We start from the raw sequence: 19,048 nt of genomic DNA, 5'->3' as shown, positions 1-19,048 counted from the left end.
GAAAAGAAGAAGTAAAACTGTCACTCTTTGCATATGACATAATACTATACATAAAGAATCCTAAAGACTCTATCAGAAAACTACTCGAGCTAACCAATGAATTTGGTAAACCAGCAGCATGCAAAATTAATGCACAGAAATCTTTTGCATTCCTATACACTAATGATGAAAACTCTGAAAGAGAAATTAAGGAAACACTCCCATGTACCATTGCAACAAAAAGAATAAAATACCTAGGAATAAACCTATGTAAGGAGACAAAAGACTTGTATGCAGAAAACTATAAGACACTGATGAAAGAAATTAAATACAATACAAACAGATGGAGAGATATACCATGTTATTGGATTGGAAGTATCATCATTGTGAAAATGACTATACTCCCCAAAGCAATCTACAGATTCAATGCAATCCCTATCAAACTACCAATGACATTTTTCACAGAACTAGAAAGACCTAAATGTAAGGCCAGACACTATAAAACTCTTAGAGGAAAACATAGGCAGAACACTCTATGACATACATCACAGCAAGATCCTTTTTGACCCACCTTAGAGAAATGGAAATAAAAACAAAAATAAACAAATGGGACCTAAAGAAACTTAAAAGCTTTTTCACAGCAAAGGAAACCAAAACAAGACAAAAAGACAACCCTCAGAATGAGAGAAAATATTTGCAAACAAAGCAACAGACAAAGGATTAATCTCCAAAATACACAAGCAGCTCATGCAGCTCAATATCAAAAAAACAAACAACCCAATACAAAAATGGGCAGAAGATCTAAATAGACATTTCTCCAATGGAGATATACAGATTGCCAACAAACACCTGAAAGGATGGTTAACATCACTAATCATTAGAGAAATGCAAATCAAAACTACAATGAGGTATCTCCTCACACCGGTCAGAATGTCCATAATCAAAAAATCTACAAACATAAATGCTGGAGAGTGTGTGGAGAAAAGAGAAGCCTCTTGTACTGTTGGTGGGAATGTAAATTGATACAGCCACTATGGAGGACAGTATGGAGGTTCCTTAAAAAACTAAAAATAGAACTACCATACGAGCCAGCAGTTCCACTACTGGGCATATAGCCTGAGAAAACCATAATTCAAAAAGAGTCATGTACCACAATGTTCACTGCAGCTGTATTTACAATAGCCAGGACATGGAAGCAACCTACGTGTCAATCGACAGATGAATGGATAAAGAAGATGTGGCACATATATACATACATGTGTATATGTGTATCCTATATATACAATGGAATATTACTCAGCCATAAAAAGAAATGAAACTGAGTTATCTGTAGTGAGGTGGAAGGACCTAGAGACTGTCATACAGAGTGAAGTAAGTCAGAAAGAGAAAAACAAATACCGTATGATAATATATATATGGAATCTAAAAAAAAAAATGGTTTTGAAGAACCAAGGGACAGGAGAGGAATAAAGACACAGATGTAGAGAATGGACTTCAGTACATGGGGATTGAGAAGTATAAGCTGGGACAAAGTGAGAGAGTGGCATGGAGATATATACACTACCAAATGTAAGATAGATAGCTAGTGGGAAGCAGCCACATAGTACAGGGGGATCAGCTCAGTGCTTTGTGTCCACCTAGAGGAGTGGGATAGGGTGGGTGGGAGGGAGGTGCAAGAGGGAGGGGATATGTATACATATAGCTGATTCACTTTGTGATACAGCAGAAACTAACACAACATTGTAAAGCAATTATACTCCAATAAAGATGTTAAAAAATAAATAAATTAATTAAAACAATAAAAATTTAAAAAAATAGTACTTTTAGTACTATTTTATTTTAGTACTTTAGTACTAAAAAAACCACAAAGTGATAAGAATGTTGGGGGAAGGGAGAGGAATAAGAACAAAGCATCCAAAAGCTATGAGAAAAAACAAATTTTAATTGGAGTCCCAGAAAAGGATAAAGAAAAAATAGGGTATAAGAAATATTTGAATATATATTGTCTAGGAATATTCCAGAAATGAAAACAGCAACAACAAAAACCCCCCAAAAATGCAGATTAAAGATGCTCAAAGAATCACAAGAAGAATAAAAGGAAAATAAAAGTAATATACATTTATTGTAGAAAATCTAAGCAATTCACATATCCCAAAATAAGAAAAATCAACAAACTCATAACCTTGTGAAACAAAATATGTAATTAATGAGTTGTAAAGCCATTCCAGTCTTCTCTATGCAGTTATAAGGTTTTAAATTTTTTTTGATATAGTTAAATCAATTTTTAAATATCTAAGTGAACTCCTAGGAGGAAGTATCTTTTTTGTTTCTAAATCTTTGCCCTAAAAATTCTAACAGCCTCAGAAGCTTAGATTTTAGCATAAGGAGAAATTGAGAGGATAATCCTATTTCCACTGGTCTGGGCATTAAGCAACCATCAATGTTCTAGTATATTTGTTCAGTGTTAAAACTAAGTATACAAAAACTTCTATAACTTCTGAATAGGTAATAATATCTGATAATATTATCTATGCATATCAACCTTGCATTTTGAAATATATCTATATAATTTCATTACAACATATTGCAAAGAACAATTCTAGGGTTTAAATTAGACCAGTGGTTCTCAGCTAACAGTTCAAGGTGAAGACTGCTAAGGCAAAATTTTTAATACTTCATGGTTATTCCATCCTCTCCTTAATATAATTTTTTAAAATTTATAGTTATTCTGTATTTTTTTCCTTTCTTCTTGGCTATAATAGTTATTCAGTTGAATTTAGACCTCTACTTTTCACAATATAATCTAGGTTTTGGAAAACTTGATAGAATGAAGAATGTTTATCTTGTACTTCACAGTGTCAGCTGACACCAAATTGGCTTCAGTTTCCAAATTGTTTATCTCTAAAATATTTACAAGTACAATTCAAATTATACTCATCATTATTTTACTCTTTAGAGCCAGGCTGTCAGCCTAAAGAAAATAGATATTTTTAAATTTAGGAAAGCACCTTAAATTTGAACAATCTATCATCATATTTTAAAATAAAACCAGTGTATATAAAAAAGAACGCAGGGCTTCCCTGATGGCGCAGTGGTTAAGAATTCGCCTGCCAATGCAGGGGACAAGGGTTCGAGCCCTGGTCCGGGAATATCCCACATACCGCAAAGCAACTAAGCCGTGTGCCACAACTACTGAACCTGCACTCTAGAGCCCGTGAGCCACAACTACTGAAGCCTATGTGCCTAGAGCCCATGCTCCGCAACAAGAGAAGCCACTGCAATGAGAAGCCTGTCGACACAATTAGAGAAAGCCTGTGTGCAGCAACGAAGACCCAACACAGCCAAAAATAAATAAATTAAATAAATAAATTTAAAAACAAGAATGCAGATAGATTTAAATAAATGTTAATAATGACAATTAATAGAAATATAAAAATTACTTTTAAAGTATATTTCTAAATAACTTTTAAAATTAATAAAGTAATCAATTATTGTCTTAGTAGACCTAAATGCTCCTTCATTTGGATGGTGAGTCTAACACCTGAGAAGAAGCCATTGCTTCAGTCATCTGTATTTCTTCATAGTGATTAGTATACTCTCTTGCATATGGCCCAAATATCTATTATATATAAATTGATTTATACATACTTAATTATTAATACTTAATAACTATGGCTTTTTAAGAAATTAAGTTGATACTAAATCACTATATCATTGCTGCTAAAATAGTGAAATTTTGTTGACGAACAGATATAAAGTAAAACTAAATTCAGAATTTATGAGTTTTAATAAAAAAATGGGTAAATAGATGTTTACTAAATAAAAACATGCACCCATATATGGATATATGCATGTAAATTTGTATATGCATATATTTATTTGCATATTTATTATATATAGAGACAAAGAAAAACTAAATTCTGAAATAATGGATTTTGGAGATTATGTGTATATATATATATACACACATCTCTGAATATTTAGAATATATACATATGATTATATATCAATATGTATTTTTACTACAAAACATGTTTTTAGGTAAAAATTACATGCCAATAATCTTTTGGACACTAGATGTCACTAGAGTAAAGGAGAAACTAACAACAACAACTAAAGCTGTTCTAGAATAATTTCCAAAGGAGAATGTGTAGCAGGGTTTTGTTTAAGATTTTGTATATTCCTAATTTTTAGGATTTAAAACTCAAATGTTCAAATTCATACCTGGATGAAATGTCACATGGACTTAGGTGGAAGTGATTATCCTCTCTGCTCTCTACCCCCAAGTCAAGGGAAAAATCAGATGTTAATTTTTGCCTATTCAATAAGACCTTGAAGAAAGCTAGGCTTGTTCTTAAAATTCAAGCCTACTGACATCATTGCAGGCAACTTGCCACTTTAAGAAGGGATCTGTGCTTTCCTCTCAAGAGCAGGGTCTTGGAGCAAGAGTGGAAGCCGATGCAAGGTGATCTCGGTGAACTGCTTCTTGCTCTTAAGCATAATGGATCCTCAGACATCTCAAGGAGAACAGATCCCCCGAAGTCACTTTATCTCATACTTAGACTTAAAAATTCTAGGCGTGAGCACCCTAGGTATTGTTTCTTAGATTTTTTTTCTTTTGTTTTGATTACAATTCACTTTCAAGAAAAATTTGATGGGTTTTAAACTATTTACTTTTATAGCCTTAAATCAGGATTATCTATGGGTGATACTGTAACCATAAAGCTGTTACAGACAATAAAAATACTCACTTAAAAAGCTCATTTCTGTCGATGGCTCTGTTGGTTTGGGGGTCGATTGCATAGACAGTCAAGTCACACTTTGTGTAATCTTCTAGAGAAAAGGCATCGCCATGCCGGCGAGCTCCAATGGACTCTACCACAACCTTGGCACCAGGAATTTGCTCCTGAACATAGCGATCCAAAATCCTGTAAATCAAACAAAGCACAAACATGACATTCTGACAGGCTCGCTGAGGAGAAAAATCACCTTCAACCTGAAACGACGTTTAGTAAATGAAAAATGATGACAGCCTGGTTTTTGTTAATGTTTACTGAATATGAACTCTTGAAAAAAGTTCTCTAAATATTTAGAGCGTTTAACTCCCAATGATGCTAGAAGCTGAATAAGGTAGAAAGAGGTCATCAACCATGTCCTATTTAAGTCTAGACTTTTAAAATTTATGATACCATTTGAGCTTTCACATGGCTCATGAGAAATGCCAACTATGTTGTACAAATAAAACTGTCTATGCTTTATGGGAGCCATGGGGTCTTAGAACTCTTGAGTTCATATGGTTGGTGTTATAAATTACGCCTTCCACCAGATTTTGTGATATGTCAAGATGCAACAGTAGGATACCTTTTTTCCTAAAAGAGTGTAAAGACCCTTAGAGCATTATAGCAGTGAGAATGTAGAGATATTTTGCTTTGTCAGGTTTACCAGGTTAAGATAAAAATATTGCATGCAAATCTCAGAAGCTATTTAGGAGAATACAAACAACTAAAAGATACATCATTTAGTATAGAATCAGTAATGTTCAATAGAAAAGAAAGAAATAATGATAACCCATAGATAATTTTCTGTAAGGTACAATTTGTTTCTAATTAGATAACTTGATTTTAATTAAAAGTACAAATTATTGCCAAATAAGTATTTGTTATCTCTACTGCCACGAATGGCAGTTTCCTTAATGTTCTTTTCCTTATTAAAAACTTTATATTATTAATCCTTGAAGATTAACATTAGAATGCATATTATTAAATATTTATAGACATTTATATGTAAATGAATTAATTTTAATAACTATACATGGCAAATATTTTAAAATTTATCTATAGATCCAATGTTTCTTTTGGAGTTCAAGCTGTGTGGCATTTGGGGGGAGGGAGGAGTAATATATTCTAAAGACCTTTGATACATCAGGAAATAACTTTTACTTCAGATGCCAAAACTGACCTGCTTTCTGCTCTATTAAAAAAAAAATATTGCCTTCAGAGTCTGGTAGGTGCTTGTCTTGCCTTTGTTTAGAGAACAAACAGGATAGGAACCTTCAGAGGAAATGGCTGTACCACTGAACACAAGTCTATGGTGTGCACACCAGGGGACATGCCAGTGTAAATGAAGTGTTTTCTTGTTTACTTTTAAACTGGTATAGAGGAGCACAGTTGAAGTTTCTCTTACTGAAGTAGTACTCATTCTTTTCCTTTTCTCTCATCAACATTTTATTTTTTCCTTAAACATTTAGAGATATTTTGGAATGAGATATCTGTTATGATAAAGCAGAATGTGTTCATATTTGAATTCCTTCTTTACCTTTTTCTGATAGATGCATATAAAACTAAATTTATTTATTTTATTTTATTTTATTTTTTTTTTTGCGATTCGCGGGCCTCTCACTGTTGTGGCCTCTCCCGTTGCAGAGCATAGGCCCCGGACGCGCAGGCTCAGCGGCCATGGCTTACGGGCCCAGCCGCTCCGCGGCATGCGGGATCTTCCCGGATCGGGGCACGAACCCGCGTCCCCTGCATTGGCAGACGGACTCCCAACCACTGCGCCACCAGGGAAGCCCTCTAAATTTAATTATTTAAAAATATGAACACATTTTGTAAAAATCAATCTTTCCACTTCTCATCTATGTCCATAAACCTAAGCATTTGACAGTCTATCTCTGTCTCTGTTACATGTATACATATATATACATTACATATATATGATATTCATTAAGAATGGATTTTTAGCCCTTGATCTTCATATGTACATAGGTACAAGGTTGCTTACAAAAATTTTTTTTACCTCATATTTTAAAAAAATATAACTCTCTAGCTACTAACTTTGAATTGGTTCATATAAACTAATGCCAATGTTTAAATTGCCCTTATGTTTATTTCACTTTAATTTATTAAAATACAAAGCCAATTCACACATACATTTTGGAATCAAATGCCATGCAGATTTACAACATGTATTGATAATTACATCAAGAGCAAACATGTCTCTCCAGTCTACCAGCCTAAAGTATTTGCATGCTACTAGGTCACTGTCAATTTATGGTATTACAATATTTTGTTTAAACACCTTAATAAAAGAAGTTCTATAATTTATTATATATTTGTATACATACACACATACATAGAGCGCATGCGTGAGAGGGATGTATAATATTGTTTATCAATCTGTAATATCTGTGTCACACACATACACTGTATCAAGGGAGATGTCTGTGATAATGTTTATATAATGTTAATAGTGCCCTGAATCTAAATTCTTAGAAGCACTATGTCAATTGAAAATATAAGTAGTATAATCAAATATATGGCAGTATAGTATTTAATTATGGCAAAATTTCTCAAAACAAAGAACTGTCTGATCTTCTAAAAAGCAAATACAGTGCAAATGAATTGGTATAATAATTATAATCATTAAATAAAAATTAAATTTTCATTTAGGGTTTATTGTTCTACTTCAGTTTAAAAGATCTAACATACTGATAATATTTAGTAATATATTATTATGTGATCTTTAGACAAAGTTTCAGAAACTCTAAACTGAGGAAATATGTTAATATAATTAACATATTTCATTATACGTATACATATATACATATATGTTTATATATAAATATATGTATGTAGAATGTTTTACTGTGCTACCACATGATAACTAATTAAGTAAAATTTAAACTAGTTTCTAATTTAAACTAAGATTAGTAATCTAAATAGCTTTCTTACGATAAATGTTGAAAGGCATATTTAACTAAAACTTTTTTTTATGCAAACACAAGACGCTTTTTTAAAAAAATGATAGCATTTTGTTTAAGGATTCTAAGTTTTTTTTTAATGTATTTATTTATTGATCTTTGGCTGCTTTGGGTCTTTGTTGCTGTGCGTGGGCTTTCTCTAGGCACACGGACTTCGGTAGTTGTGGCACACAGGCTTAGTTGCTCCACGACACGTGGGATCTTCCCAGACCAGGGCTCGAACCTGTGTCCCCTGCATTGGCAGGCGGATGCTTAACCACTGTGCCACCAGGGAAGTCCCAAAATGCTTTTTTTTAAAATCACAAACTAAGGGTACAAATAAACAACTGGCTCACTAACTAATTTATTACCAAACCAAGTTACTTTTGGTTGATTCCCCTAAATTTTAACTTACAACATCACTTATCCAGTTACCTACATGTACATTTTCAATTAGTTTTAACCCGAAATTGCTTTATAAAAAAATAACTGTAGAGGCTTTACTAAAATAGTTTTATAACTAAAACAAGTATTTGCTTACGGCTGATTTAACTTTTATATTTTCACACTAAAATTATTACATCAGCCATCTTCTCAATTACCTATGTGTGTGAATGAGCCAAGCTAAAATTACCATTTGATGAGAGTTTCTGGCCTTGTGTGCTAGAGCAGCTCACCCCCAAGAAAAAAATGGGTTGGGTTTTTAGTGAGGTTTGCCTTCTAAGAAGCATTATAAAGAGGGAGTGGTTAGGAACCCAGCCTGCCACTGGCCCATAGATGTAGATTCTAATTAAATTTCCACCACTGGCTATCTGTGTCTCTGTGGAAATTTCTCAGCCTCAGAGTTTTAGGGAACTCTTCTGTACAATGGGGAAAGTAATCATATCTACCTCAAAGGTCTCTGTGAGAAGTAAATTAGATGGCACCCATTAAATGCACAAAACCCAACAAATAAAACGTGTGCCACAAATATTAGCTATTTGTTGTGGTGGTTGTAGAAACTCCTCAGATTTCATGATTGTAAACCCTACTTAGCCTTTTGTTGAAACAAATGCTTTATATTTACCTAGCAGCATAGGAAGCTGCACTCCAGGTACTTGCCAATATTTTTTCAAAAGCCTGGCTAAAAAAAAAAAAAAAAAAACAAAAAAACAAAATCAAAAGCCTGGCTAAAAGAATCAACAGGCACTGCAGATGGCTGGAGAGATATGCAGCACAGTACAGGCTTTTCTAATATTGTGAACTTATTTCTTCTGTTAATACAGACTGGTAGAGACTCTACCCAGACCATATCCTCAGCAATGTTCCAGTTTCCAAGGAACATTTTGTTCATGACATTAGGAGATATCCTCTCCATGATGTCCCATGATGTTCCTCCAATCTGGCATTTCACTCAGAAATAGTCCTGCCTTTCCACCAGAAGTGGTTCGGTTTTTTGAATTTTTTAACTGATACTTTTTTTCTTCTTCTTCTTCTGTTTGTTTGCTTGCTTTTTTTTACTTTGGCCTTAAAATGATGAAAACCAAGTTTTTGTTTCCTACTTTCTTGTGACTCTGCAGGACGTTGTAGCATCTTTATTACTAGTCTCACTTTGACTTCTTCTGTAATGTCTTTCTATTCTGTTTGCCATAGTTTTCTGACTCATGTTAAACGTATTTTACCTTGTTTCATTGTACGAATCATTATAAGCTGCCTTAAGTTCTCCTTGAATCATGTCAAACATTAAAAAAAAATTAAATGTAGCCTCCATTACAACTTAGACATAAGTGAAAGTATCTAAAATACCATTTGTGTTACTGCTGATACAAACGGAATTTTCGTATATAAACGTGGTTGAATTTATTTCTCAAGTTAAAAAAACAGCAGCAGAGAAAGGTAAATTGTGTAGAAGTTGGAGAAAGTTAGGAGGAGAAGTATAAATATGATTAAGAGAAGGGAGGCACTGGCCATTGCTGATCAGGTATCTGAATTGAGTGGCTGCAAAAGAAAATGATATTTTTACCTTGTACCATGGATTGGGACTAATTATAAAAGATAATAAGCCATTCTATTTGACAAAACTTCTGGACCATAAAACATAAAAGAATATGAGAGAAAGAAGCATTTTGAAAGGAATAAACTCCCACTATGTATTTTGGAAATCTTTGTAAAGCAGCTGTGATTCAAATGTTTTAATGGAATCATATATCATGATCCTATTTTTATCTTACAGCTGCTTTCTAGTTATTTTCTCTTTGGTGCAAGCAAAAGCTCTGAAAAATAAATTGAACTGAATGATATGATATTTGGGAAAAGTAAAACAGATTATAAATAACACTTTACCTTTTCTGCTTCCCTCTTCAATTTCTCTAAGTGTGTTTCCAAATATTTTTTTGATAAAAAGATAATAGGGGCTGGAAAATGCCATTTTCACTGCTTTGTTAATGGATTTTACCTTTGGAATATGAATAACCACTTTCCCTCAAGTCATAGCATAGAATATACCTGTTTAAATTAATGTTTTCCTCTATTGTATGTTTAAAAATATTTATTAAAACTTTTCTAAAATATATAGCAAAAATCATAAGTTAAAATAAAAATATTACAGCCAATATACTAATACCTTCATTCTAATTCTCTTATGAATTAAATTTATTTTTATTTTCCATAATCTAACTCAGTCTATTCTTTAAGCTTGCTGTTTTCTTAAGTGAATACTTGCTCCAACTCTGCTTTATTTTTTAATGTTTGTATTTTTCTTACAGGGCAAACAGAGACAATGTAAAAATGTCTCTATCTGCTCTAACACTAAAACAAAATAGGGCTTTTAAAATTGGTCTTCCATTAAACTCTATTTATTTTCAGTTAAGAAAGATTCTACTTATCTCTTCTTGCAAACAACAGCAACTGCTCAAATATATCAAACTTTATTTTTAAATAAAAGTAAAATTAAAATATCCTCAATGGAACTATATAAAGCATTATGTTTGTTTGTTTTTTGCTTTGTTTTCATTGTTTCTGAAAAAAAGCCAAAAAAAAAAGGATAGGAGAACAAATACTGAATCTGACAAAATACACCATCTAAATGTAACAGCTAAACTCCTTTTTTAAAAAAAATATATGCTGCTGAGAAAAATGGAAGAGGGATACAATTATGTATTTAAATTTTTCTATATCATATATATCAGATGGCAAATATTAACTGAGAAAGCTTATTTATCATCCTTAAAAAAGAAATACTTTTTTATTTCTCACAACGGAAACTGGTACTGTTCTGATAAACATTCAGAAATTTGTTAATCAATGCTGAATATGGCCATTAAAGTATGAAATAAACCTACTGAAAGCAAACACAACAGCATATATGACTCTTCACTAAATCAATATACAGTGGAATCTTAAGAAAAAGTAAAATCTAGTTGACAATTTGCTTTTGGTTATCTCTGCAAAGTGCATGAGTAACAATATCAGACACTGTTTTGTACAAGTCGAATTGTATTCTGGGCTACCTTAATTTTGTAAAAAAACTATGACTTCTTATAACATAATTAGTTGAAAGTAAGAATTTCTTCCTGGAAAGGCAGGAAGTTACTTCTTTCTCTATCAAAATAAAGTCCCAAACTAAGTATTTCAGAAAAACAGTAGATGCATCCCTTTTGTGTCACAACGATGAATTACGTAGACTTTAAATAAAACCAAATTACACTTATCTTTTTAAAAAAGAATCATAACTTATATCTTGAATATTAACAAGTAGGATTTCATTTTATTTCAAGTTAATGTTTTATTTTATCACTGGTTTCAATTTATTTTACAGCTATTATACGGCTATTACAGAAAACGTTACTTTCCAAAGCTGTGCTATTGAAACGTCTGTGCTTTACTATCTGATAAAATTAGGTCATTTATGGTCATTCTCTGTTGATAACCTCTTCAACTTCAACTACATCTTTGTGTTAAGGATACTTGAACAAAATTGGTATGTGATTGGAAATATTTATAGCAATTCAATTTAGCATACAGCAGATAAGAAAAACTATACAACAAAACTTTCAATTCAATAATATATTTCATATGTCCCAGCTGGGCTTATATTTTTTAACAGATTTTCATTGGTTTGGTATCAGCACCATACCTGATACATATAATATACTCAGTTCACATGGAATAAATGAGACAAAAGAAAATAATCTTAATGTAGGGCTAAAAAAGTGACTGTGGGTAATAGATAATGGAGTTTTAATCCATCACCAAGTTGGGAAACCATCAGGGCGATGGTGAGAGTGCAAGCTGACATCTGGGGTCTTTATGGATATGAATCAACTATTGCTAAATAAAGTCAATCCTCTCTAAGAACACACCATTACTTTCACCATGTATAATTTTATCAAATTCTTCAGCATCCAAGTATGGCAAATATTATTTTTATTTTGTTTATTTGCTCAGACCCAACACCTAGGAGTCATTATTGTTTCTTACCTTCTCTCATACATCCAATCCATAACAAATTCTGTAGGTTGTACCTTCAAAAATATACCCTTAACTTAACCCCTTCCTATATCCACACCTACCACCAGTCCAAGCCACATTGATCTCTCTCCTGGACTACTGCTCTAGACTCATAACTTGTCTCCTGATCTCCCACTCAACAACCTTTTAAAACTTAAGCTAGAATGTTATTTCTCTGTGCAAAACATTTAAAGCAATGCTGCCCAAAAGAAATACAATGCAAGTTACACATGTAAATTCAAATTTTTTGTAGCCACATTAGAAAATTAAAAATAAAAATGGTGAGATTAATTTAATATATTTAAATAAATCTATCCAAAAATCATTTCAGTATATAATCCATATAAAAATATTAAGGAGATATTTTACTTTCTTTTTTGTACTAAGTCTTTGAAATCTGGTGTGTATTTTACACTTACAGCACAGCACCTCTCATTTGGACCTGTCACTTTTCAAGCAGTCATAACCACATGGAACTAGTGGCTACTATATTGGACAGTTATAAGGATTTTCTATCTTAATCAGAGCAAAATGTTAAATCCTCCAAGTGGCCTATGAGACCCTATATAACTCATTCCCTACCTTGACATCTATATCTTGATATGACCAGTATGCCCCTTAATCTTGATTTTCATATCTGTGGTGTCCTCTTTCTGAGATAACTCCGTCCACCCCTAACCCTCCCCACATCACCACAGACCCATGACTTTCTCCCTCACTTCTCTCAGGTTTCTGCTCAGCTTTCACCTTATTAGAAAGGTTTTCCTCAATCATCCTATATGAAATAGTACTTTTCCATATTTTTATATTGTTACTTTTATTTGTCTTTATCATAGTTATCACTACTTAGCATCACATTATAAATTAATTTATTATTCTTATTCTATTTGCTGTTTTCCCCCAACAGAATGTAAGTATCATGGGAACAGGGTCTTTGCTTTAGTTCACTGTTAAATCTACAGTGCTTACAACCAGGAACTACCCTTTTTTTTAATGACTAAATTGCCAGCTTCAAGATATGGATATTAGGAATCAAAAAGTTTAATTTCTTGGCCCAAGACCTCCTAGTCACTGGTGGGCCAAGGCTTGAGCCTAGGTCCTCTGAATTCAAAAGGAACAGCCTAGGAAAAAAATATTAATATATATCACTTGGGAATTTCACACAAGATTTTCCCCAATGTGTATTCTTATAGGAGTTTGAATAGAATAGATATGCTTTGTAACTTTTTCTCTCTACGAAGTATAATGCTCTAAATTAGGAGTTGCCAACTTAGAGCCCTCAGGCTAAATCCAGCCTACTACCTCTTTTTGGAAATAAAGTTTTATTTGCAAAAGGATTTTGCTATATAAATTACTAATTATTGTTAACATTTAAATATTATAATACAAAGAATTAATTTAATAAAATAAAATTTAAATAACATTATTAAAAGTAAAAATATTATTTTTAAATTTATAATTACTAAACTATTAATATATCCCTTTATAGAAAGTTCCCTGAGCGCCTCAACTCTAAAGCAAAGGGTAGGTAAAAATGATCGAAGATAATGTGTTTATTGATTTACCTTTCAACTTCACCTTTCCCCTCAACACCAAGTCTTCATTATGCAGATTTAAGACAATGTAAGTGCTGGCACTAATTTTTTACTGTTTCATAGGTTTTCTTCCCAAGAGACTTTATAATTCTTATCCCAGAAATACACATTTTGGCTAGATTTCTAAAGTATGTTTGGAACCTTAATTCCAGGAGCTATAAATTAATTACACAGACACATTTCATATGCTATGTGAATATTCTAGGAAATAGACTCTTCCAAACCAAAGCAATAACTACATCAATAAAGTCCTGATTTCACTGAATTTTCATATTGTATTTAGAAAGTAAAAGAAGCATTTGATCAACTCCAAGATCTAAGTTATCAATTCTGATTCATACTGTAACACAATATTTCTAAACTCTTTTATTTATATTTTTGAAAATGCCATTTCCATAGATTCTTAAGGATTTAAATTTTAGAATCCCTAACTTCTTTTATTTATCTGGGCTTCATGGTGAAGTGGAAAGAGAAAGGAAGAAGACACAAATGCAAACATTTCTTAGCTTCTTTAGACATTACTGCCAATCATTTGTAGGTTATAATAAGGTCTCCTTAACCTTATCCTCACAGCTATTTCTACTCCTTAATCTCAAGAATTTGTAAGAGAAAAACAAGGCTCACAAAGGGATACATGCCAAGGTCAACCTAAAATACTTCAAAACATACACATGCGAGGCCACTTGTAAGGGGCATAGCTTAGCATTATGGGGGAAGTTGCTGAATACATTAATATAATTAAAAAGAGATGTGTTTCATTTCAAAGGGTCACTGGTTAATTCTATAAGCATTAAAAAACAAAGTAATAAAAATTTTGTTCAGTAGAGCCATTTCACCCAGTTCCAAGGGAGTGGGAAGTAATTATTAGCATTCCTATAGCAGCTAACATTTACTCTTTGAGCATTCTGTTTTCCAGGCACTGTGCTCTTAGCTATCAAAGGATACTGACCCCTTCTGAAAAACCTTCCCCATTGTGAAATGGATATATTAGGTCATTAAATTTTTCTTTCATCAACTCTCCCAATTTATACTGATTTTTTTCTTATCAGAAAAACTTTGGATTATGATCTGGCCTCATATATGGGTCTACCTAAAGGAAAAAATAAAAGTGATGATCATATGGAGTTCAAGTTTCCCCTTCTTAAGATAGGGTAAGTCTCACAGGAAATACAGAAAATGGCTTTGATGATAATGTGATTTGTTATCTAAGAATGTCTACAGGAAATGAATGTGTTGGTTAGTCTGGTCACTGGAACAATAAATTCCTATATATTTTTTTAACATCTTTATTGGAGTTTAATTGCTTTACAATGGTGTGTTACTTTCTGCTTTATAACAAAGTGAATCAGCTATACATATACATATATCCCCATATCTCCTCCCTCTTGTGTCTCCCTCCCATCCTCCCTATCCCATTCCTATTTTTAATTAATAAATTGGTACTCTGCTGTCTACCTTGGCTATATGTATGTTTTCATTATGCCCTCCATCCCCTCCCCGCCACCCCAAGACACTGAGAGTGAGTGTTTTGGGCTTCATGGTGCTGGATTAGATCTAACAGTCTTTATCTCTACTTCCATCTTCCATCTACTAAAGTAGCTTTCAAAAAGGAATCATAATGACTACATACTATATGATTCCAAGGGTATTATGTTCTGGAAAAGCTAAAACTATGGAGATAGTAAAAAGATCACTGATTTCTGGGGGTTAGTGGGGAAGGGAGGTTTGAATAGGTGGAGCATGGAGGATTTTTTAGAGCAGTGAATCTATTCTGTATGATACTACAGTGATAGATACATGTCTTTATACATTAGTCCAAACCACAGAATGTACAACACCAAGAGTGAACCCTATGCAAATTATGGATTTGGGATGATTATGATGTGTCGGACTAGGTTTGTTGATTATAACAAATGCACTACTCTGGTGTAAGATGTGGATAATGAGGAAAACTATATGTGTGGGGGAAAGAAGTATATGGGTATTCTCTGTATCTTCTACTCTATTTTCCTATGAACATAAAAGTGCTCTGAAAAATAAAGTCTCTTTTTTTAAAAAAGGATCCAAAATTGTTGTGCTTAAGAATCTCTAGGGCTTCCCTGGTGGTGCAGTGGTTGACAGTCTGCCTGACGATGCAGGGAACGCGGGTTCGTGCCCCGGTCCGGGAAGATCCCACATGCCGCGGAGCGGCTGGGCCCATGAGCCACGGCCGCTGAGCCTGCGCGTCCGGAGCCTGTGCTCCGCAACGGGAGAGGCCACCACAGTGAGAGGCCCGCGTACGGCAAAAAAAAAAAGAATCTCTAAATTAACACAGATTGTAAAAAAAAAAAAAAAAAAAAACTATAAAAGGGAATCTGGCATGTGCCTGCTGTGCTTACTGCACTAGCAAATCTATGTTTAATTCTATCAAAAGCAACACAAGATTGACATCCTTATTCCAGTTTTCAAGATGAGAAAATGTGGTCCTAAATGTTAAATATCTTTCTCAGAGGTCACACAGCTATAATAGGATTCAAACTTGTTTATTTGAATCCATAATCTGAGCTCCATTACTAAACTATGCTCTTTTAACAGCACATGCAAAAACTCTGGCATCTCTCTGCCTTACCCTACTGACTTTGGATCACTAACCTCATTTGTATAGGATATCTATTATTCATTGAATGTTCACAATTTCCATTGTCCTAGATGGCTTATATTATTTAGTTCTCACAACAGTTCTATGACAGGAGTTTTACCTGGTCAACAAGTGGTGAAACTGAGTCTGGGGAAGATTAAATTATTTGTCCAAGCTCATGTTTCAAAACCAATATTATATGAAGTCAAAGCTCCTTTCACAGTGATATATTTCTCTCAAGACTTGAAAGATGCCTGATTTTTCTTTTTCATAACTTCATATCCATGTAAGGGGAATAAATCATATAATTGCTATGAAATTATACTTTACATTGCCATTTTTTCCAGTTTTTATAAATTTTGTCTCAATATGAAGAAAAGGCCATAATGATTTTGCTTGTATAACATTTTCACTCAGTAAAATGCATTGAATGCTTACTATATAACTGGAATTATGGTAGTGAAAAGTAGATTTCCTATCCTTATGAAGCTTATATTAAATTGATATAAATATAAACATTAGATAATGCTTTGAACAAAAGCAGAACAAAGGGTTAGAGGTTGAGAAGAGTGTCATCTATTTTGGATAGGGTAATGAGAAAAGCCTGCCTCAATAGATGACATTAAAGCAGCTAAGAGACAGGCATAATTCTAACTTTTTTTCAGGTGTAATCAGCTATTATTTTAATAAAGGTTAAGCATGTATAAACCACTTTTGCAGAAGTAAACAAGGCACTGTGTGATTGCTATTCTACACTTAAATGTTGATAATCACCTCTTTCATAGGACATTTTATGTGACACTCATAGGTTAAATTTGTGAAACATTAACAAGTAATGGTTGCAAAGCACATATGCTTTTATTACAGGAGAGCCTCTCATGGCTTAATCAGTGCCTATTGTATTTTACTTCACACATAATTCCTAAAAGGTTAGCTGTATGACTATCTGAAGCTTCTGCTGGCAACTTGGAAGTGTAAGATATTTTGCTCAAAAGAGACAAATTGACAGTAATGGACATCTGTCAACCTGAACTCAAAAGAAGACAGGAATAACTAATAAATACAACTATAAAATTATTAAATGACGGCAGGCTAGGTTAGGGTAGTTAAGAGTGAAACAGTAAAGACATTTTAATAATCCTTGATAACATTTAGAATATTAGAGAACTGTGAATTCATAATCACAATTTGTCTGAGTCAACAATAACATATTCAGCCATGTACAGTGTACACTATTCAAAAGGCAGAGCGGAATGACATACATTTTAGAATAATTTAAATATATGTTGTTTAAAATTAGCAATCTTAGTTTTTAAAAGAATAAGCTTTACAGCTGCATAGCACAGGGAGATCAGCTCTGTGCTTTGTGACCACCTAGAGGGGTGGGATAGGGAGGGTGGGAGGGAGGGAGATGCAAGAGGGAAGAGATATGAGAACATATGTATATGTATAACTGATTCACTTTGTTGTAAAGCAGAAACTAACACACCATTGCAAAACAGTTATACTCCAATAAAGATGCTGAAAAAAAAAAAAAAAAGAATAAGCTTTAGCCATCTAGATACATCACTTTGAGAAATAGCATTCCCCAGACTAGCTGGATTACTGAGATAATGAGCTTTTTCAAGAATCTGGGGCCACAAAATCAAGACATATACTCAAATAATTAAGTTATGATTTACTTCTTACATGCAGCATTTTGAGTTTATGTTGGCCCATCAGTCAAAGCATTCTGAATAATAAGATCTTCTCACATCTAATTTTCATTCCTATTTGAAAGTACTCTTAGAATCTTCACATATTCCAAATGAAGCTACCTATTTCAATAAAAGAGTGAGCTAAATTGTTTTTAAGAAGGTATTATAAAATATATGTTTAGTCTGAACATTGTAATTATTAAAATGACTTAATTCAATAAAAACTATAGCCATAAGAAAATAAACATATAAGTAAAGAAAAACCATTACTCTGTAAGATCTTCTATCTTTCTTTCCACTAGAGTAGGGGGTACATTAGAAACAATGACTTGCATATCCAGCTGATTGACCACAGAGACCTGAAAGAAGAAAAAACAGAATTCATTTGGCTTACTCATTAGCATTTCTATAATCAAAAATTAACATTTTTCCTTCCCTACTATGCATAGTGGTTTCCCATGTATAAATTTAGGAATAAATGATATTTCTAGCTACACAATCTCTACTAGGTATGTTGGAGCAGGTTGAGAATGACAGACTAGTTGTTTACTTAGAAGTTATAGAACCCTAAGTGACTTCGACTGTTGTTGGTTTTGCATTTGTCTTCTTGGCTTTTACAAAAGCGTAAACGAAGGTGGTTTTGTATGTTTTTTTTAATTGGGTTATTTAAGAACACTCAGCAAAATGGAAAACCCAGCTTTTAGATTTTATAAATCCTAGAGATCATTTATTCATTGTGACTAAGAATCTGGGATATGGATAGTTAGAATAATTCATTCCATGAGATCACCACCTATAGAATTCATGTCTGCTTTAGCCAACTTTATGTTTGTGTAGATAAAGAGATATATACATACAAACTTACAGAGAGGGCTAAGATGAACTAATTTAACAGCTGTTTATGAATCCATTCTTTCATGTAACATTTACAGAG

General features: G+C 33.1%; 1 protein-coding gene across 16 annotated transcripts in view; it reads right to left on the bottom strand.

Moving 5' to 3' along the window:
• PCDH15 (protocadherin related 15) overlaps nt 1-19,048 on the bottom strand; it is a 699,366-nt gene that overhangs the window by 37,540 nt on the left and 642,778 nt on the right. For all 16 annotated transcript variants that reach the window (XM_024121304.2, XM_055081163.1, XM_024121303.2 and 13 more), the window contains 2 exons: nt 18,385-18,473; nt 4,731-4,907 (listed from right to left, as the gene is read on the bottom strand). In XM_024121304.2, coding sequence (XP_023977072.1) covers nt 4,731-4,907; nt 18,385-18,473 — 266 coding nt within the window. The remainder of the gene's footprint in view (nt 1-4,730; nt 4,908-18,384; nt 18,474-19,048) is intronic.

This window comes from Physeter macrocephalus, chromosome 20 (assembly GCF_002837175.3).
Source record: "Physeter macrocephalus isolate SW-GA chromosome 20, ASM283717v5, whole genome shotgun sequence".
Classification (NCBI taxonomy): domain Eukaryota; kingdom Metazoa; phylum Chordata; class Mammalia; order Artiodactyla; family Physeteridae; genus Physeter; species Physeter macrocephalus.
This window is presented reverse-complemented; position numbering and strand designations above follow the sequence as displayed.